The sequence below is a fragment of the Littorina saxatilis genome, linkage group LG5 (genome assembly GCF_037325665.1).
Source record: "Littorina saxatilis isolate snail1 linkage group LG5, US_GU_Lsax_2.0, whole genome shotgun sequence".
Lineage (NCBI taxonomy): Eukaryota > Metazoa > Mollusca > Gastropoda > Littorinimorpha > Littorinidae > Littorina > Littorina saxatilis.
In genome coordinates this window covers 51,816,138-51,839,092 of record NC_090249.1, presented here as the reverse complement: position 1 = coordinate 51,839,092, position 22,955 = coordinate 51,816,138, and the positions used below count along the sequence as shown (strand labels likewise).

Sequence of the window (22,955 nt, the reverse complement as noted above, 5' to 3'; positions counted from 1 at the left end):
TAACGAGAACTGTACAGAGGCTGAGGTCTACCCACAACCTGCTCCGGAAGAAATCACAGGTATGTTGTTGCAGTGGAACACCCCCAGTACAGCGGTACCTGCGATTTGTGGACCCTCGGTTAAGAGGCCACCTCCCTTAAAAGGACGCCTTGTGTTGTCCCTTTCCCTATTATTTTTATTAAAGTACACGTATTCCTGTCATGACAGTCCACCGGCAATGTAGGGACATTTTGGGCTAGGCCCACAGGTGTCCTTTCATCACAGGTGCCCTTGTACCCCCTTTTCAGACCTCTACAAATCTGGGGGAAATCAGGTCTTAAAAAGGAGGGAGTCTTAATGGGGGTACATTTACAGAGGTTATGTACACAAATCTCAGAAAACAGGGTCTTAAACGGGAGGGAGTCTTAACTCTTTTCTGACGGGCTACGACTATAGTCGTAACAGCTAAACAGTCTCTACTGCCGGGCTACGAATATAAACGTAACAGCAAAACTCCGTACAAATCCACATCTCAGTCCATGTTTTCAGTGCATAAAAGTGTTTCAGTGGTTACTTCCCTTGACCACTTCCTGTGTTTTCCCGATCACGTTTAATTTGGATCATTATCTGCCGAAAATGAATCGAAATCGAAGATTTTCTTTACAAGAGGTTGTGAGAGAGCTCCAACTTGACTCTGATAGTGACATTGAAGACGACGATGATATTGAAGAAGCAGAAATAGACGATTCAGAGGAATTAGTGCACGGTGTTAGAGTTACGATGGACGACTCGAATGAACCACAGCCCAGCACAAGTGATGAACGGTTAGTTATTTGCTTTTATTTGAAGTTATCCATTTTTTGGCTGTTTCTAAAAGGCAGTCTCAGGCAGGCATGATTGCTAGATAAAGGCTGTGTCAGTCAGAAAAGGGGGTTCTATTGTATTATACACAGATTATTGGTTAGAATATTATAGAATATCCCTTTTAACACACACATGATATAATTTTTTTAACCGGTGCCCACACTTGCAAAGAAATAATCTTCACATTCTTTTCCTGTCCTCAGACAAGTGCTACGTGGATAAAGGGCGGTGGTACAACGGCACAGTCAACGTGACGGAGTCTGGCATCGCGTGCCAGGCGTGGACAGACAACTACCCCCAGCAACACGAGCGATCCCCGAAGGTTTTCCCGGAGCTGCTCGACTCGGAGAACTACTGCCGCAACCCCGGAGAGGAGGAGGCGAGGCCGTGGTGTTACACCATGCGACCGGCGAAACGCTGGGAGTACTGTGACATCCCTCTGTGTGGTACGTTGCTTAATTGTTGGGTGATACAGATATCATCAGAAACATTGTCACATTGATAGGCTTCTATTTAAAACTTCTTGGTCAGCATCTTTGACCATGATCAGAAACATTTACACATTCATAGACTTCTATTTAAAACTTCTTGGTCAGCATCTTTGACCATGATCAGAAACATTTACACATTCATAGACTTCTATTTAAAACTTCTTGGTCAGCATCTTTGACCATAATCTGATATGTTTCTTGCTCGAGATCTGACTTTCATTCTCAAAATGTTTATTTGTTTGAGATTCCTCAAATTTTGTTTAAGATTATCATGTTTCTTGCTGTTTCAGGCACAGGCAACAGGACACAAGTAGACCCAGACTCGGACCAGACCACCTTCACCCTTGTCGCCATCATCATCATCTCTGTCGTCTGCGCCGTGGGCGTCATCATCATCGGCCTTTTCGTTGCCCTTCTCTTCAACCTGTTTCGTCGCAGACGCAGCGGGGGACTGAGCTACAGCGCTGCAGCTAAAGACGATGTTGACGCAGCGATAGCGCAACTTCCAGACAACCCCGCATACCATCAGCTGAAAACGACAGGGAAACTGAACCCCAAGTTGGAAGGGTATGAGTTTCCCAGGAACGACGTTGTGTTTTTGAGAGACATTGGTCAAGGGGCGTTTGGCCGTGTGTTCAAGGCCAAAGTCCCTGCCTCCAGTACGGTCGGAGGGAGGATAAAATCAGGGGAGTCCACGCTCATCGCCGTCAAAATGCTGAAGGAGGACGCTTCCGGCGACCTGCAGTCGGATTTCGAACGAGAAGCGTCCCTCATGGCAGACTTCGACCACCCCAACATTGTGCGGTTGTTGGGGGTGTGCGCGGTGGGGAAACCCATGTGTTTGTTGTTCGAGTTCATGAGCAAGGGAGATTTGAACGAGTTCCTCAGACTGTGCAGCCCAGAGCATTTCAGTTTACGCGTGCCTCGCTCGCGGAACCACATGGTAGACTTGGAGGACGGACTCCGCGTGGAAGTGGAGCTCGAGGAGGAGGGGGGACAAGGGGGGGAAGCAGCAGGGGATGGGGAAGGGGGGAATGGAGAGGGTTCCCCAGCCAGACTAACAACCTGCGAACAGCTGTTCATAGCGCAACAAGTGGCGGGAGGGATGGCCTACCTAGCGCAGAGAGGCTACGTCCACCGCGACCTTGCCACACGAAACTGCCTGGTGGGGAACGACCTCAAGGTCAAAATCTCAGACTTTGGTTTGGCGCGAAGTGTACACAGCGTGGACTATTACCGCGGCAGTGAACACGATGCTATACCCATCCGCTGGATGCCGCTGGAGTCCATCCTGTACAATAAATTCTCCACGCAGTCTGACGTGTGGTCGTTCGGCGTGGTTCTGTGGGAGATCTTCTCCTTCGCCCTCCAGCCTTACTACGGACTGACTCACGACGAGGTGGTGCGTTACATCAAGGAGGGCAAGGTGCTCGCCCAGCCGGACCGGACGCCTCAGCAGATGTACGAACTCATGAAGCAGTGTTGGCACCGGCGACCAGCCTCACGCCCCGCGTTCAACAACTTACACAAAACCCTGAAAAACATGCACGAAAAGTTTGAGAAAAGCGAGGTGGGCAAGTTGAAAGAAGTGGTTTGATGAGTGGAGGGAAGAACGTTGTTTTGCATGCGTTTTTCACGCTGAGAGTTGACAAGTCGTCAGTGTTATGCTGTGAATTTTGGACACTGAAAGTTGAACAAAGTGATCAGTGTTATGCTGTGAATTTTGGACACTGAAAGTTGAACAAAGTGATCAGTGTTATGCTGTGAATTTTGGACACTGAAAGTTGAACAAAGTGATCAGCGTTATGCTGTGAATTTTGAACACTGAGAGTTGAACAAAGTGATCAGTGTTATGCTGTGAATTTTGGACGCTGAGAGTTGAACAAAGTGATCAGCGTTATGCTGTGAATTTTGGACACTGAAAGTTGAACAAAGTGATCAGTGTTATGCTGTGAATTTTGGACACTGAAAGTTGAACAAAGTGATCAGTGTTATGCTGTGAATTTTGGACACTGAAAGTTGAACAAAGTGATCAGTGTTATGCTGTGCATTTTGGACACTGAAAGTTGAACAAAGTGATCAGTGTTATGCTGTGAATTTTGGACACTGAGAGTTGAACAAAGTGATCAGTGTTATGCTGTGAATTTTGGACACTGAAAGTTGAACAAAGTGATCAGTGTTAATACTGTTATGCTGTGCATTTTGGACACTGAAAGTTGAACAAAGTGATCAGTGTTATGCTGTGAATTTTGGACACTGAAAGTTGAACAAAGTGATCAGTGTTATGCTGTGCATTTTGGACACTGAAAGTTGAACAAAGTGATCAGTGTTATGCTGTGCATTTTGGACACTGAAATTTGACAAGGGATCAGTACATGTTATGCTGTGCATTTTCCATGCTGAAAGTTGACAAGTGATCAATGTTAATATGCTGTGCATTTTCCATGCTGAAAGTTGACAAGTGATCAGTGTTATGCTGTGCTTTTTGGACACTGAATCTGCTTGTTGTGGCTTAAGATTTTGCTGAGGTGAGGTGAGGTGAAGTTGTTTTATGTGCAATGCGAACGGACCCCAGGCCCAACACAGACACAGGGGAGAGGGAGAGAAAAGACTCTAAAATGATCTTACCATTGAAGAGGTACACCTCAATATGTATGCTTTTGATTTTGCCTGATTTGACCAGAGAAACAACAGAAAATGATCTTCCATTCATAAGTTTTGTGCATGTTGTTTATTGTTCAATTTTTCATGGGTATATATTTTTACTGATGCCTCATTTAATGAGAGAAAAGATGAAAGAAAGGTTCATGTTGGACATCCATTGCATGGGTCTCTTTCAAAGGGGCAATGTTCTTGTTACTAATCTATAACCTGATTATCTCGTACAGATCTAGGAATAGTCGTATATCTGTTGTTTAAATCTCTATAGATGTGCACACGTGCTGGAAACCAGCCAATGGTTGTAGTGTGTATGCGGATCACTCCTGATTTCATGCTAAGGCCAACACACACAAAAAGTTGGTTCAGGGTAACCCGACCGACCCTATTTTTACCCGCCTTCAAACTCGACTAAATAAAAAAATTTTTTTTTAAAAAGCCAACATACCAACCCTATTTTTTTAGGTCACGTTAGTTGTTTTTTTTGCCTAAGAATAAAATTGTTTAAAGCTACATGCAGTCCACTGCCAACAGTTAGTATTGTATCAAATGGAAAATGTTGAAATTGTGTCACAGATGATTAGTGTGCTCAAAATCTTTGATCTTGCAACATCCGGAAAACTTAAGAATAACGGAGAACTTGCATATATAGACTTTCAATTATGCGTTTTTGCCATGATACGCATTCACACCCACACACACACACATGCACACATGCCTGCATGCACACACACACACACACACTCACTGCACACACACACACACACACACACACACACACACACACACACACAAACACACACACACACACACACACACACACACACACACATGATCTCACACACTCAGTTATGTGCACACACTCTCTCCACAAGGAACGTGTTGAAACAGTTATATTCAAAAAAAGTTTACCGAAGAACTAAATTTCTATCTCAATTACAAGTAATGTTTTTATTAGTTGACAATTTGTTACAGATCTAGGTAGTATAAGGTTTGCTTGATCCTGAGTATAACTGAATGTTGTTTTATAATCATGTTCACAATTGACAAACACTGTGCTCTGTTAAAGGGTATATTTGTGACTGTTGTGATGATATGTTATGGATGTTATTGTTGCTTGACAAGGGATGCATACATTGTACATACAGTAACTGCTGTGTTCCAAACACTGTGACAGGCTGTATGTGTGGACAACACCTCTTAAAATGTTATGCCTGTAAAAAGTGTAATATCACCCTTGATGTCTTCCTCATTAACATAAATGGGTATGATATAAACAAAAGCTTGTTCAAATCTCTGCATGTGTCTAACTGAATGTAGAAGTGTTATTAGTGTGGGTATCTCTGTTCTAAATCACTTTTAATTGTCTGAGAAGATACACATTTTGTACGCAGAGATATTTTCTTCAGTTTGTGTGAAGTGATGCACTTGCGACTCACTTTTTTGAAAAAAGTTAGAATTTTGGGTGTGTGGTTTAAAATTTCAAACATACAGGAGTTCACACAAGATATTTGACACTAAAACTGGTTAATTCGGATCCAGATGCTTGATTTTAAATATGTGCTTGATTATTTGTTATCATATCAAAAAAGTTAGGACAGGGAGAACTAATAATTGCTCTTGAAGAGAAAAGGAATGAAATACGATCAACACACCTGAGAAGAGATCAGCGATACTTTTGAAGCTTTCAAGCAGTGTTTTTTTTAAAGCAAAGCAAGGGAAGTAATCATGGATTTAAAAGACAAGTACAATTCCAGTTAGAGTTGTCTGGACACATACGCTTTAATTCTCCTTAGATCTGCTTCAGTATAGCAAATTAGATTCAATGTTTGACACATCATGCACCCCAATCATAGATCATTACTTTACTGAGCATATGTCTGTGTGTCTCTTTGTTGATTTTTACATGTCAATTACCCCCCGCGGGTAGGGGGAAGAATTTACCCGATGCTCCCCAGCATGTCGTAAGAGGCGACTAACGGATTCTGTTTCTCTGTTTACCCTTGTTAAGTGTTTCTTGTATAGAATATAGTCAATTTTTGTAAAGATTTTAGTCAAGCAGTATGTAAGAAATGTTAAGTCCTTTGTACTGGAAACTTGCATTCTCCCAGTAAGGTAATACATTGTACTACGTTGCAAGCCCCTGGAGCAAATTTTTGATTAGTGCTTTTGTGAACAAGAAACAATTGACAAGTGGCTCTATCCCATCTCCCTCCTTCCCCCGTCGCGATATAACCTTCGTGGTTGAAAACGACGTTAAACACCAAATAAAGAAAGAAAGACATGTCAATTAATTGATATCAAAATAACAATGTCTACATTTTTATGTATACCAGCTTACATACATGTATATGTGATGTGCCTGTCTAGATAGGTTCACACATTTGTGTCCTACAGAATTACACCGGTGAAATGATATCAAACCTACATACTTGACACTGGCACTTGAGATGATACAGTTTTGCCAAACTTTTTTTTTTTAATTTATTAAAGTTTAGAAACTTCACACCAAAATTAACAGCAACCCCTTTCTTATAGTTATAGGCCTGTACATGAAGACATGTAATTTATCTAAGGCCTAAAAAAAAAATAGGTGTGGTTACGGTAACCCGACCTACCCTATTTTTTTCGCGCGACCCTAGACTTTTTTTTTTTGGCATTTGGGGAAAAACAAAAAACAAAACAAAAATCTGTTGGGTTTTTTTGCAAAATAACGTAAAAATGTGGTTTTTGGGAGAAAAAAATATCAAAAAAAATCAAAAAAAAAATCCCGACCTACCGACCCTATTTTTTTGGCCTATGTTACCGTAAACAGGCCTATTTTTTTTTTTGCCTAATTTATCTAATGACTGTGCCTTTTACACACAGCCCTCTTTTTATATTTAGTCAAGTTTTGACCAAATATTTTAACATCGAGGGGGAATCGAAACGAGGGTCGTGGTGTATGTGTGTGTGTCTGTGCGTGTGTGTGTGTGTGTGTGTGTGTGTGTGTGTGTAGAGCGATTCAGACCAAACTACTGGACCGATCTTTATGAAAGTTGACATGAAAGTTCCTGGGTATGAAATCCCCATACGTTTTTTTCATTTTTTGGATAAATGTCTTTGATGACGTCATATCCGGCTTTTCGTGAAAGTTGAGGCGGCACTGTCACGCCCTCATTTTTCAACCAAATTGATTGAAATTTTGGTCAAGTACTGTTCGACGAAGCCCGGACTTCGGTATTGCATTTCAGCTTGGTGGCTTAAAAATTAATTAATGACTTTGGTCATTAAAAATCCGAAAATTGTAAAAAAACAAAAAAATTTTATAAAACGATCCAAATTTACGTTTATCTTATTCTCCATCATTTGCTGATTCCAAAAACATATAAATATGTTATATTCAAATTACAAACAAGCTCTGAAAATTAAATATATAAAAATTATTATCAAAATGTAATTGTCGAAATCAATTTAAAAACACTTTCATCTTATTCCTTGTCGGTTCCTGATTCCAAAAATATATAGATATGATATGTTTGGATTAAAAACACGCTCAGAAAGTTAAAACGAAGAGAGGTACAGAAAAGCGTGCTATCCTTCTCAGCGCAACGAATACCCCGCTCTTCTTGTCAATTCCACGTGCACTGCCTTTGCCACGGGCGGTGGAGTGACGATGCTACGAGTATACGGTCTTGCTGCGTTGCATTGCGTTCAGTTTCATTCTGTGAGTTCGACAGCTACTTGACTAAATGTTGTATTTTCGCCTTACGCGACTTGTTTTTTTATCAAGTAGTAACCTTTGCTTTCTTTCTTCTGACAGATGTTTATCATATTACATAGAGTTACATACATTCACCTTCAGACAATTTTTAAGAGTTAGAGAATTATAGTAGATATATACTAGTACATTGTGCAAATTTGTTAAAATTTATCAAGTGAAAGCAGCTGAGTACAATTGATTGTTTTCATCATCATGCCCTATGGTCAAATGTGGCCATTTCTGCGAAAACAGTCACTGCGGTCAAACTTATTTTAATGCGCAATGCAAGACTATTTTCCATAATTTTCATCTGTTTTACAATGTGCTATCACTGATACTTCCTTGAACGTTTAGAAATTCAGCTTGAAGTGAGAGTGAGCACAGTAAAGTTCCCTTTTCTTTAATTTTTCTCCAATTTTTTTACCCCTCCCTTTAGATGTTTTTAAAACAGTTTTGTTCCCCTTTCAGCATCTTCTCTGGTTTTAAGTTCCATATCAGAGCTGTGGTTTGCATCACCAGCTGGCTCACTACTGTATAATTGCCTGTTAATTTCTTAGGGGAGGGGGGGGGGGGGGACAACAAACATCCCTCAAATTATGAAAACAGTTTCTAGAAATTAATTTCATTTTGCTATTTTCATGATAAATAGTAATAGGACAAACTCTAAGCCAGCTTGGATTTGTCTCCTAAGAAATTGAGAATAGAATTTAGATATTTGAAAAAAACTAGATAACCAAGAGTATTTCAGTTAGGAGATCTGACGAATGACAGGTACAGTAGTATTTAATTATAATGAGAAAAACAGGTAATAAATTACTCTTTCTTCTCAATCTGTTTAATTATGGTTAGATGTGAACGATAGCCACATTTATCAGTCACAATTTCGAGAAAGGTGGAATCATATCAGATCGAGGCGTAATGAGAAACATAGTCCCTGTAGGTATGAACACATTACTCTTTCATCTCAAAATGTTTAGATTAATTTGTTGAAACCTGCTCGTTTGCCTGAAGATATTTTTGGACCTACTCTGTGAAGACTGTTTTTGATGTGATTACAATTATGTTGGTTTGCATGTGTTTATCATTTCATTATGTTGATGATTGTCAGACATACAATGGTGGTCATATTTTTATGCTGATGTCATGAAATTCAAAACAGCTTGTCTCATTAAAGCCATATGTACTCGATGACTATACACGCTAATTGCTTTACCAACAGCTGGAGACATGCTAAATTAAGTTCCCTGCAAAATATTGTGGTCTAGGACCCCTTCAATGTTGAGATATTTGAATTTTTATTTTGATCTAGATCGTCCTATTTATAGATTTGCCAACAGAGGTAGCGTTGACGCAAGGGAAATAACTCCGCGTCTTTGTTGACATCCTCACTTTTTCAGAGGCTAGAACAAGCTGTAATGCATGTATATGGTCCGCGCATTGCGACATATCGTCATTATCTGGCCTTTTGATGCATTTGACATCGATTGTGGGCAAACTACACATCGTAAACACGCGAGCGAGTTAGTAAGCCTTTAACATAAATGTGTATTTCATTCTTTGTTGGTATGCACTGAATGCATGCTTTTATAGCTGAGACTTTTAACTGTGTTTGCTTCTTTTAGCCGTTCTGACCAAGCATATAATGTAATTGCATTATGTGTTTGTTTAAATTTTAAATGCAAATTAATTCATTACTGCAATCTGAGGGTGAGACGCAGTGAGTACAAGAAAGGGCTGGGTATGTGGTTTGCAGGGGGGGAGGGGGGGGGGGGAGGATGGATGAATGTTTGTTTCTGCATTTTCAGGTGTGATTTAAGATGTTTGTCACTTTCCAGAAGGAACTTACAAAGTTTTAGAAAACAACTTTTCAGAATACATTTGGTTTATCTATGTAAATGTAAATCTCAGCATCAGAGATCGTCGACCTGCTGTGTAAAAAAAAAAACGATAGTGTACAATAAGTTATTTTGATAACAGCGATGTACTGTGCACACCCTTAAATGTCACACCTATATATACCAGTCATCAGCTACTGGTATATGATGAAGAAACAAACAACACTTGAAGGCAGGAATTAATATTCAGATTGAGCTGTAATGCAAGCAGTCAACGGTTTATTGCTACAGTGGTACCTTCGACGAAAGGACCCCAGCTTAGGACCAGTTTAAAGTGTCCCTACACTGCAGGTGGCCTGTCATGACAGGTAGATTTTGGTCATGATAATAGACAAAGGGACTCCAGAAGGTGTCCTTTCATGGGAAGTGTCCACTCATCATAGGGGCCTCACATCGCAGGTTCCCCTGTAGTGATAGAGTAAATAATTATATATGTTTTAAATGAGGGGTTAGGGTCATAACAATTAAGGGTTGTTAATCACATATATCCTATGGATGGCTTCATTTGTCTTTCTTTACATTTATACAATTACTTCCCTTTCTTTGTTGTAATGTAACATTTCTTAATTCAATCGTACAGTTTCATTCTTTCTCCCCTGGGACCAGTGTACATCTTTTGCTGACCAAATAAGTTGTGATTGATTTTTAACCTTTTACCCCTACTTGATATTGTCCTGCTCCTGTGTTGACCTTTTTGTTCACTACCTCCATCCTCCTTTACTTATATAAGTTATTTTGTGTGTGTTTAATTTGCAGTGGCATCTTTATGAGATGAGTTTGTAGCAAAGAGATTCTATTTAATGCTTATGTTCACTGGCTTTTCAGATTATGTTTGTAGACAAGACAAATGATCCAAGACAAATGGTGAAAGCATTCTGCTGAAATTCAAATCAAACAAAGTATTTCCAGCAAATGAAAGGAGCAAACGAATGTCATGGTTAGCTCAAACCGGGGAACACATCTTACAGCGATGTCCCTTACTAGATGACGAACGAAAAGAAGTGTGGCCGTCACCAACTCCCTTGCAGACCAAACTATACGGCAGTCGACAGGAGTTGGAGAAAACGACAACATTTATCACCAGTGCTGGACTGATCGTGTAACCTCTGCGAACGCCAAGAAGAAGAAGAAGAGCTCAAACCGACACGTTCAGGGCCCAGGTTGAAGGGCCCAGAGCCACAATGAGCATCGTCAGCGACACTGAACAGGGCTCCCCACGGACGCCCCTCCTAGTGCGTCCCGGGATCCCCACTTTTAAATTTTAGAGGATCCATGGACCCCCACTGCAGTATTTTAGGGGGCCTCCAAGGATCCAAAAGCCAAAAAGTCCCAGTGTACTTATAAAACATTGTGGTACTGCGAAGTGTCGATTGCAGTCTGAAAATGGTATCTACGGTATGCACGATAAAGGAAATTTAGTGGGTCCTAGGACCCGCTCTTTTAAAGTCTAGTGCGTCCAGGGACCCCCTCCATACATTTCTAGTACGTGTTTTCGGCTTCTAGTGCTAGTGCGTATAGGACGCAGGGACGCACGCTATGGGGAGCCCTGCTAAATGTTAAGTCCAGATACGAGTAAACAGAGCTGCATTATAAGAGCTTACAAACCAGCTGATGCTAGCCTTTCTTAGGCAAAAAAAAAAAAATAGTCTGTTTACGGTAACCCGACCGACCCTATTTTTTTTTTTCGCGACCCTAGACTTTTTTTTGGCATTTGGGGAAAAAAAAAAAAAAATCTTTTGTTTTTTGGCAAAATAACGTAAAAATATGGTTTTTTGGGGGAAAAAAAAAAAAAAAAAAAATCCCGACCTACCGACCCTATTTTTTGGGCCTATGTTACCGTAAACAGACCTATTTTTTGTTTGGCCTTAAGGTCCGGTAAATGCTCCAATTGAGGTAATAAGTATAGTCCTGTGAGGTCGCCCTCATGGACATTTGGTTGCTTTCTTCCCGGGGAAAGCGAGCTGCCACGCAGTTTATCCTGCATGCGTGTGTTCCAAGCCCTGAGGCATTTCCTGTCAACTTGGTATCTTTACAGTGCGAATGCGTTTACATGAGGGTTTTGGGGGCACTGCAGGAGGAGAGCCTGCACACAGTTGACTCCAGGAAATAAATCTGTCACTGAATCCGGGATTCAACCCCCCACCTATGATAGTGACCAAGCAGTGGTTTCAAAGCCAGTGCTACTATACTGATTGAACTATCTCCCCGCCCTTGCTATTAAAATAACCAAACATTTCCTTACTGTGTTAATTTTGCATTGATATTATGATATAGACGACAATTTATATAGTTTTACAAAGTTAAAGGTAGACCAAACTGTTCGTTTTATTACTGCATGCACTCATGGGCTGACCCGCCTTCCTTTCTTACTGTGTTAGAATAGACGGATTCTGAAAATAACTCTCGACAGGTTTTTATGAATTGTGAAAGAGTTGCTTTTGCTTGGACTCACTGAGGCAAATTAACCCATGTGATGTTGTCAAGCGATCGACTGTGACATCCCAGTGAAAATTCAATACAACTTTATTGTCTGAACGTGGAACATAAAGAAATGTGTGAACAATTAGTGAGCTCAGATCTGTGTTTTCAATACCAGCCTCTTTTTGTTTGAAAGTATAATGCATATCGGAGCTGTCTATTTCATGCATATGTGACCTCTTGCATTAATGAACAGATCGCCGACATCATGTGTATGTGTAGACACACCACTTCCTTGTGTTTAGCTTATTTGTCATGGGACTATTTGCCTCAATGTTTTCAAGGAAATGGAACTCTTTCACAACCTATAAAAACCTGACAAAGAGTCATTTCTGAGATTCGTTCATTGTGAGCTCTATGTTGCAGTACTTTTTCTGCTTTTGTTAATGACCTATACATGTTGACCAGTAAGTACAGAGAAATGTTCTGGAGTTACATTTAGAAAAAAAACAAAGTTTTCCCAGGAAATGTGACTTCATGTTGTTATACCATGTATGTTCATGTCCAAAGGGTACAGACTGACTGGTGTGTTTTGTGCAGGGTGATAATTGTCTGATAATTACATTTTCATAACATTGACTTCGTTGTCGCTTGTACAGTATTCATGTTTATGTCTATAACAAAACTCCCACTGTCTTCCTGAAACAAGTCTACAGTGTTGTAAGATAACACAATTTGTACTGATGAGTACAAATGTGAATGATGTTTACATGAATTAAAACGTGAATGAAAGAAGCATTGGTTCTGTGTGTGTGTGCATGTGTGCATGCATGCGTGCGTGTGTGTGCACAGATGATCATAAACATGTGTGAAAGTTTGTCATTTGTGTACAGATCTCACATGAACTTCACTCAAAACTTTGACATAGGATGAGTATGAAGCCATCTTTAAAGGTGATGTGGACAAAGACCTAGAATGGATGACAAAACACACACATACAGACGACTCTCTCTTTTTGTACAATTTATTTCACAACTGCTGAAAGCATCACTAATATTCTCAGGTCAAATGAACTGATTTCTCAAAGGATTGAACAAAGAATAAACATCTCTAGTCTAAACAGTCAAGCATCTCCTTACCAGACACATTCACGCAAATAGCTTAACTTGAAAAACAAAATCAGCCATCTATAAGACTGCTCAGGGACACACACACACACACACACACAAGCAAAAACATGCGCTCTCTATCTCTCTCTGTTTTTCTTTCTGGTACTCTCACAATTTTGAGGCAAAAACGTGTCTTTCAACTTCAAAAAAATTCAGAGCTTCACACAGTGCTCCGATTGTACTGAAATTCGGGTTAATGTCTTCTTCAAAATGTCCTTCGCAAACTGGTCAAGAGTTTTGCGTTATTTGTGTGTTTACCTTATACCCTTTAAGGTCAAATAGTAAGCGAGGGTGTCAAAAAATGGGTGTCTTTTGGTTAGAAGGCAAAATTTCAAATGTCTGTAGATCGTCAGAAAAAAATCGTACATGAATGAAAAAATATTAAAAAAATTGTTTTTTAGAACACTAACCGATCTGTGAGCAGCTTTTTTAATGTCCTTTTATACTTTATTTATGAAACGAAAATAAAAGAGCAAAAAATGCTGTCTTCACTTTTTATGTCCGTCGTGTCACGTTTACTGAACGCGACTGAAAAACAATGACGGGTCCCTTTTTTCGTAATTTTAAATGTAACCAAGATCGCGTCCCTTTTGTCGCCTCCTTTCAGGAAAAACCTATCGCCGCGTGGCCTTTACGTCTTATTTTATTGGTGTCCTGAAGTTGTCAAAGTGAGTATTAAAAATATTTTATGTCCATCGTGTCACGGGGTGTGTGATAGTGATTAAAACTTGAAATGTGCTCAAATCACATTCAATACATGGGACTTTGGGACACTTAACTATCTAGATTTGAAATTGCAATCAAATTTGGAACAGGGAGCATTCATAATTTTTTTTGTTGAAATTTGTCCATCGTGTCACGGTCCATCGTGTCACGATCTCAGTCGTGACACGATGGACACAATTGTGACACAACGGACATATTCGTGTGTCTTGTTCGATGTAATTCAGTTATTTATGTATAGGCGATGAAATGGGCTAGCTATACACCTGACAATGTAAGCATGTAGATCTAGTGATACATACACTCTTCAAAAAAAGTTAAGGATCGGTTGAAAAAACGGATCTAATTATAAAAAATTGCCAAAAAATTAAACATCGACATAATAATCAAAAGATTAATGTGTTTGAATTAACAAATGAACAATGAGTCTTGACCTAGAATTTTGTTTGGCAGGCAGAGTTATTTCCCTTTGTGTGACTTCTCAAAAGTTTCTGCATTTTGGTAGAAAAAGGGTGGTTTTTTATAGCCCCATGAAGTTTGCGGAACGCATGCCAGGGCAAAAGGTTGTGATGCACGTGCTACAACAGGGTCCTGGCTATTAACATCGCTCACCACCTTGTATTTAAAGGTTGACACGCTGACACAATTATGCACAGTAGCAACATGCCCCCACGAAGAAAACTGAGCAATTTGGATAGAGTAAGGGCAATAGGATGGCTACAAGACAGTGTTGCTGCCAGGCAAGTGGCCCCAAGGCTTGCAGTGGCTCCCTCTGTCATCATTAGACTAAAACAGAGATTCCACGCAGCTGGAAGAGTGCAGGAGCGACAACGTTCTCGTCGGCCCAGAGTCACCACACAAAGAGAGGATCGCTTCATTCAGAGGCAGGCCATGCAACAAAGAATGGCTACGGCAAACAACATTAGGCAACGCCTACAAGCTACCACGGCAACACTGTTGTTAGTGGTCAGACGATCCGAAACCGCTTACACAACGTTGGCTTGAGTACAAGGAGTCCAGTCCGAGGAACAACCCTGACTGCTAATCACCGAGCAGCTCGCCGAGCCTGGTGCACTCAACATGTGAGGTGGAAACGTCAGCAGTGGGCTCAGGTGTTGTTTACAGATGAGTCCCGCTTTTGCTTGGAACCTGCTGATGGTCGCATCCGAGTCAGTGTGAAGGCGTCGCGGAGAGCGCTTCGCAGAAGGCGCTGTTCTGGAACGACAGCGTTTTGGCGGAGGCTCTGTGATGGTCTGGGGAGGGATCAGCACACGTCAAAGGACACCTCTGTACCATGTAGTGGGCAACTTGACCGTTGTCCGCTATCAGAATGAGATCCTGCAACCCCTGGTCATTCCAGCCCTCCAAGCGATCGGCCCTCGTGCGATTCTTCAGGATGACAACGCACCTCCCAATCGCTCTGCAGCTGTAAACACCTTCATCCAGCAGGCCAGGGTCAACAGGATGATGTGGCCAGCCAACAGCTCGGACCTGAACCCCATAGAGCACATGTGGGACGAGCTTTTAATTGTTGTCGGGTACAGCAACACCACCCTCCTCCTGCCAATCTGGGTCAACTGCTGCAATGGCTCCAGCCAGGAGTGGAATGGAGTTCCCAGAGCATACATATGCAGCCTGATCCACTCCATGCACCAACGATGTGTTGAATGCCTGGCACACAACAGAGGGCACACGCATTATTGACACTGATTCACATTGTTGTGAATTCCATTTTCGAGGGTTGTCACGTTTGACACACTCTAGCTAAATTGTCGCTGCCGCGTTCGATCTTTGCTTTGTTTGTCATTACGCCTTGGTTGTTCAATTATATAATTTTTAAAAAAAAGAAAGAATTCGGTCTTGTCTGTTATGTGTGGCGTGCTTGTAAAAAAAGTTATCCTTAACTTTTTTTGAAGAGCGTAGAAGGAATTCGACCGGAAGATTATCTTGGGCGTTGGGTGTTTGTCGCTTACGACAAGATGGCATATCCCGGTCTAGTGGTAGACGTTGACAATGGAGAATACCTGGTGGACTGCTTGCACCAACTTGGAAAGGACACTTGTTTCTTTTCACCAAGAATGAAGGACACACTATGGTACCCCCATGAAGATATTCTGGCTGTCATCTCTGAGCCAGTTAAAAAAGATGGCTTCTCTGATCATTACACTGTAGATCTATTTGTATGGAATCATGTGCAAGAGAAGCTTTTTCCGGAGACACACCCCGTTGCAGTCTAATGTGTTCATTCAACCTAGAGCTCGCTATCATACCAGACATTAAGTTCAAAGACGGTTACCTTTACACTTTTTCAGTCGTTCCTCTTGACTCGTTCAGTTTTATAAAAATGCCATGTGGAAAGGCATTCCAATTCTGCTTTTTGTTTGCTTAGTTTAATACCCAATTTTAAAAAAATGTAATTTTCAAACTTGCTTCCTTTTGTATGTGCAAATGTCTATCGTGTCACGAGCGTGTCCATCGTGTCACGAGCGTGTCCATCGTGTCACACTGCACACTAAGGCTTAATTTGCAAACCAAAGATGTTGTTTCATAATCAAGGGTTTTGGGTGCTTGTTGCCATCGTTTAGAGTTACTAGTAAAAAAAAGTTTCACATAAATGTGTGCATTTGTTTCAGTTTTATGTGTGTTGACGTGTGCTGTGATTTATTACTTTTTCTTTCTACTCTATCATTTTCTGTAATCAACCCAGTGTGCACACTACCCTTGGGCCAACCTTGTTCCAAGGTTGGCAGCCAAGCTCATCCTTGGCTCTTGGACGCCAAGGATGTGCCAACCTTGGTTCTAGCTTGGCATCCAGTCATGAAAACGCTGTGCGCGGCATGACTGGATGCCAGACATTTGCCAGGCAAGCTATAAATAGATCACTTGGCTCCCAAGGAAAACCCAAGAAGTCAGCAGAAAATAAAAAAAGTAGATTCAACTTTTACTTGCCATAAAATCCCAAACTCTTTAAAGAGTACATTTTAAGCTAAAAAGACTGGATTTAACCATAAAAAGAAGCGTTACTACAATCACCGATTTTGCATCTCACAACTACTTCGCAGACTTCGCCCGCTCTCGCCTGCTTTTCTTCACCAGTACCAGAACCAGTGCCAGCAATTTGCGATTAATCTCTCTCATCCGTCATTCTCAATCACCAGATTGTTTCGAAAGGTACACATTATCTATACTTATCTTTCTAGATACCTGTTGTTTTACTTTAGTTCGTTACAAAGTTAGTATGGCTACCTCTGCGTCTGTCAGCAGAAGAATTCGCAAGAATGTGGCTGAAACAATGGCGGCATGTCTGCAGCAAACCGAAGCCGCGCGCAAAGTGTCGAGAATATCTGACACAGCAGATTCATTAGTATGCCAATCATCTCATCCTCAGTCGGAATCGGCAATCATTGAGAGTGATAGTAATGATGCGACTAGTGGAACCGCAGGTCTGCCACAAATTAAGCCAACGGCACTTGCATCTGATTCGGACTCTCATCCCTCTCTCAGTCTCGCTATCAGTCTCAGACCGTGACTCAGTGTGAAGTTGCATGGAGCACTCCCACCACACCAAGCTCCTGAAGATTGCATTCAGTTTAAACAGATTAATTTCAATGGGACTTTCCTGTCTGTGAATCGTGGAGACAACTGTGTGAGGGTCAATAACAAGTTTTTTCTTATTCAGAACATTTTAAGTGTCAGAGATGTTGAGGAAGTTGTGTTGGTAATGGTATTGAAGAAGTTTAATAGAGTTTGTGATTTCTTTCAGTATCCTTATATTTCCAGCGATTTTGGTATCGTTCAGTGTGACCATCTGTCACAAGATCTTGTGAGAGTCTTTCTCTCAGAGGTTCAAGATAAAATGGTGTTGTTGCCTTACAGTTACAAAGATGCATTTGTCCTTTTTCCTCTGAATCTTGTCCGCGGCCACTAGTTCAAGACTTGCTCAGGATTTTGTTGTCCCAGCTCCGTAGCAGTGGCAAACTGATTTTGTTCTAAATTATATTTGCAAAGAGATGAGATGGTTGGCATAATGAATATTTAGAATAAGGTTGTATTTTTTTTATCAGTTTTTTTATCTACCTTTTTGTGAGCTATCAGGCTTGTCTTTGGTTTCTACCGTCGGAGGAAAGTTGCTGAAATTCTGCTGTCCCTAAAACGTGGGGGCAGGTTTCTCCTGTGATTATTACTCTGTCAGGACTCGTCCTTGGTGGGAAACCTAGGCAAGCATAGAAGCTTAGTATGAGAGTGAAGATCATGTAATTTATTTTCATTTTTTACAAGAGTAAAATGAGCAGAGACTGTATGATTGCCAAATACTGATACAGTTGAATTTGAAACTTGAAGGGTTGTGGCCACTTTACCCAATAAATTTATGATTTCTTTTTATTTCCTAAATCAAATGTATACAAAGTACAACTAGCACAATCTCTACGGTAGAGATGTTCTTCTGTGATTTGTTATAAGTTATCCTTTGTGCTAAACTTAAAGGCATGATAATCCGAATTTGCAGGCTATGCTGCGCAGATGTCTAGCTCCACGATTCATTACCACCTCATCGAGTGGCAGATCGAAGACACCGACAAAGACGGGAATCCTGGTGTCTCTGTGGTGCCAGACTCTTGGCTCATCTTTGACACACTAGAGTGCATGTGGCCGCCTTATTGCACAACAGCGATGATGAAGAACGGCGCGCTTCCAAGGCCAGACTGGGCGAGATTCCCGTACCACAAGTTGGTCACGAGTAGTAGTAAGTGACTTTGAATCTGTTATATGATCTAGTTGAGCTGTTTCTTATAAATGTGAATAACTGTCTTTGAGACCAGGGCTCGAAATTAAGGGTGCCCGGTGCATTTTACACAGAAAGTTGGTGACGGGCACGCAAGGTTGGCGTCAAAAAGGTGTCCGATTTGCACGCAAAAAAATCGAAAACAATGACTTTGATTTAGTCAGTAGAAGCATAGCACCCCCAACCCCCCCCCCCCCCCCCCCACCCCACTGCAAAAAATCTGGTGGAGAAAGTTTGAGTTGCCCCCCCCCTCCCCCCCCCCCCTCCCCCCTCCCCCCCCCTTAAAAAAATCTGGTAGACAAAGTTGAGTTGTGGCGTGCTTCACACACACCCCGCTTCGCAAAAAATCTGGTAGACAAAGTTTGAGTTGCGGCTTGGTCCCCCCCCACCCCCCTTCGGAAAATCTGGCAGAGGAAGTTTGCGTCACAGCCTGGTGACTCCCGAAATAATCAGGGCACTCAAAGTTCCATCGGGGCACTCAAACTTTTTCAGCAGTGCGCCCAGGTTGCACTCAAATAAAAAAAGTTAATTTTTAGCCCTGGAAACTAATAATATAATTGATTTTGATTGTAAATACCTGATAGCTCCATTTATATATCATTCTAATGAATCACTTTTACCACTAGAGCTCCTAAGTAAGAACTAGTCTCAGAGTCTTTGAATTGAGATGATAAAAGTTAAAACGGCACATGTAGATTTTGATATTGTTTTCAATTCAGGCAGGCCAGAAATTGGATTACAATCTTTTGACTTTTATTTGTGGTTTTGGATTTCACAACCAGTAAATCAGTCCATGTCGTATTTGACCTAGTTGTAGTTGCAATCTTCAGTGACTAATTAATGATTATGTTTTGACAATGTATTTGAATACAGGGGTGCTTAAATGTCAAAATCTCAACTCACCAACAGGGCTAGTATTAACTCTACATCTGTAATATATATCTCAATACATACAGGTTTAACTCGCCAACGGGGCGATGCCGGGATGTTATTTACTCGCCCGGCTGAATTTTTACTCGCCTGTTGCGATCAGGCGATGGATTTGGTAATCCCTGTGAATATATGTAGTGAGTGAAAGGTTCCATGTAGGAAATACCAGTGTCAATTAGTTCATCAGACTTTGCAATTTTTGTTAAAATTTTTGTACAGCTAGCTGCCGGGACACCATGCAAAAAACTGAGCGGCGGTACCTGGACAAAAGTGATGTGAACGCTACTACTACCGAAGACGAGTTTGACGGTACAAACCGCCAAAAAAGGAAAAGAAAGGCAACACGTGTACTTTGGTAAGTCATCAGCATACTGGACTCATTGTTGTAATATATAAGGCCAAGAACAACAAAAACAAAAAAATACTCATGGCCCTGACCCTGTGCTTTACACTTGACCTAAGGATTTTTTTTCTTCATTTCCTCCGCAAATTAAAATATTGAGGAGCTAGAATGTTTACATTTATTATGGGCACCAGGGCTATGTTCAGCATGCTTAAACTGAACGTCTGTCATAACTAACAAGCCATACCTGTGCTGAGCCCCCCTGAAATAAAGTTGTGGTTTCAGTAATAATGCACCAGCTATTAGTACTGCAGGGGTGGGAGACCCTCCGACCTGGGACGGAATTCCGTCCCGCCAAAAAAAAAAAAAGAAAGAAATCCAACAGTAAAAGAAAGACCAAAAAAAAACACAAAAAAAACGGAATTCCGTCCCGCACTGACTTTTTCAGTACCGGGAAAAGTAAAAATGGAATTCTATATAGCAAACGCGCAGCGGCAGGGGCAGCGGCGGCAACAAAGGGAGGTAACTGTCTAGGCAACAACTCGGTCTAGCTAAATGAAAGGAGTCTAGAAAGAAAGGAGGTGTGAATCACAGCCCACCACCACCATCAACCTTCGCCTCAGGCATGAAGTGGCGGGGGCAACAGCGGCGAAGAAGGGAGGTAACTTTGTCAGTGGGGGGGCGACAAAGGGAGGTAACTGACAACCCAACATCCCGGGCATAGCTAAATCAAGGGTTTGTAGCAAGTAAGGAAGTGGGAACCCTCGCCGCTACCATCACCACCACCGCCCGCCTCTGCCGCGCAGAGGCGGGGGGCACGGCGGAAACAAAGGGAGGTAACTCCGTCCGGGGAACAACTCAGTCATAGCTAATTCGTAGATGTGTGAATCACCGCCCTCCACCGCCAGCACCGGCCACCCCCGTCCAGCAGTGGCGGGGGCAGACGGAGCGACAAAGAGAGGTCACACCATTTGTTGGATGGGGATAATCCCAGGCGAAGCCGGGTCTCTCACGCTAGTATAACATAAAAAAAAGAGGTGGACGTTGGGAATAATTTGCAATACCAGTTAATTGGTGAGCACCCGTCATGATGCCAGCTTCCCTCGTTATCTTTTGGCCAAGATAATGATAGTGGTTGTAGTAACTTGACCATTATTCTAGCCCAAAATTTACCTACAATTTTTTTTTTCTTCTTAATTTGAGCATAAGTATCCTCACCACTTTGTTATAAGAATGTCAGCCTACCTGCCCTCCCATTTGAAAAAAAGGATCTTGGCATTATTTACTTAATTTTTTTTTCAGGAGCGCCACCTCTACAACCTTGGAGGGAACTCCTTCAGGGTCAGCCTCCGTGCTGCTGGGGGCACCCTGCTGGCATCATCTCTCCAAGGGAAGTGCAACTTGAGGGGTGCAAACAAGAAGCTGGCCTTCAACTCTTTGACGAACGTCAAAAGAGTTCTTTTCAGTAAGTAAATTACAAGGGCTTGGATTAAGGCCAAAACAAAAAGTTGTCTGTTTCTGATAACCCGACCAACCCTAATTTCTGGTGCCGACCCTAAAAAAAATTTTTGCCAGAGTCACCCAAAAATATTTTGGAAGGAAAAGAACAACATAAACGACAGTAACAGACGACTCAGACTAGGTAAAACAATCATTTTATACCCTTTGTCACATTTTGTTTATATAAATCTATCTATAGCGAGTCCTAGGCTGTCTCCTTGTATCCTTTGAAAATAACCATATCAATGCTTCAGTAGTGTCTATATTTTAGGCATATTGCGATATTTGGCGAAAAGTTTGCTTGAATCAAAATTTAATTAGGGTAATCTGTATGAAAGTAAAAAAGATTCAATTCATTTGTTTTGCAGATGCAGTTCATGAGCGCCACCAGACCCCAAAAGATGAATTTAACAGCTACCTTGGTGACTGGCTCAGCACATGGAGGGACAGGCTGTCAGGGGGGGGAAAAACAGGGTTGGGGTGCAGCAAAAAGATTCCTAACCATTTTGTTGACTCTTTTGATAATGGCTTGTTTTACAGAAGAAAATAGACGGATCAAAACAAAATAAAACATTGAGCAAGAGTTCTTTTTGGAATTTGTGCTTTGTTGACTGAATTTGAATAGTGTACATGTATAAAATGTTCCTTTGATCTTTTTTCTTCTTTTTTCCTTCTTTACCTTTTGATTCAGAATACCATCATTGCTGTATGTGTGAGACAGAAAGGATTAATTTTAAAAGGCCTATTGGCCACACTAGATCTTTGCTTTACTGTCACATATCAGCCTGTAGTTTTTAACAAGTGAATAAAATTATTAATTACATGCATCCCACTTGATCGCATTATAAGTCTACCAGTCTGATTTCATTAGCCTTACAATTTCTAATTCATTTTGCAAAAAAGAAAAAAAAGCACACTTGTAAAAGACAGCACTGATACGTGACAGTGAATCTGATATACAGGGTGGGCCATAAAAAGTGTCCACATTTAATTTGTTAATATTTTTCCTGTAAAGTGATATTTTCTTTTCTGTTTCAGATAGAATTTGAGACAAGCATCTTAGAATTCTTTTAAAGCCTGAATGGATCGCATTCCAGTACAGGAAAGGACCAAAATCGTTGAACTTTACTTTGCTACCAATTCTGTGGTTCTCGCCCAACGCGCTTTTCGGAGAGTTCCCTGGCACACACTGTCCATGTGCGAGAACTGTGAAGCGCCTCGTGGATAAATTCAGGAACACTGGTCGACCACTATGTCCTTTATTGTTATCTGCGAGACTACCAGTGTTCCTGAATTTATCCACAAGGCGCTTCACAGTTCTCGCACATGGACAGTGTGTGCCAGGGAACTCTCTCCGAAAAGCGCGCTGGGCGAGAACCACAGAATTGGTAGCAAAGTAAAGTTCAACGATTTTGGTCCTTTCCTGTACTGGAATGCGATCCATTCAGGCTTTAAAAGAA

General features: G+C 41.4%; 1 protein-coding gene and 1 long non-coding RNA gene across 2 annotated transcripts in view; both read left to right on the top strand.

The window, feature by feature from the left end:
- Window positions 1-6,606, top strand: part of LOC138967791 (tyrosine-protein kinase transmembrane receptor Ror2-like) — a gene marked incomplete in the record, with an annotated part of 138,235 nt that extends 131,629 nt beyond the window's left edge. The window contains 3 exon segments of the mRNA XM_070340448.1: window positions 1-59; window positions 1,047-1,289; window positions 1,625-6,606. The exon segment at window positions 1-59 is cut by the window's left edge and continues 144 nt beyond it. Coding sequence (XP_070196549.1) covers window positions 1-59; window positions 1,047-1,289; window positions 1,625-2,931 — 1,609 coding nt within the window.
- A 10,097-nt stretch (window positions 6,607-16,703) lies between these two features.
- LOC138967415 (uncharacterized) lies at window positions 16,704-22,092 on the top strand. The gene is made up of 5 exons (XR_011455945.1): window positions 16,704-17,110; window positions 18,447-18,683; window positions 19,872-20,007; window positions 21,298-21,460; window positions 21,864-22,092. It is a non-coding gene; the product is annotated as an uncharacterized lncRNA (long non-coding RNA).
- The last annotated feature ends 863 nt before the right edge of the window (window positions 22,093-22,955 follow it).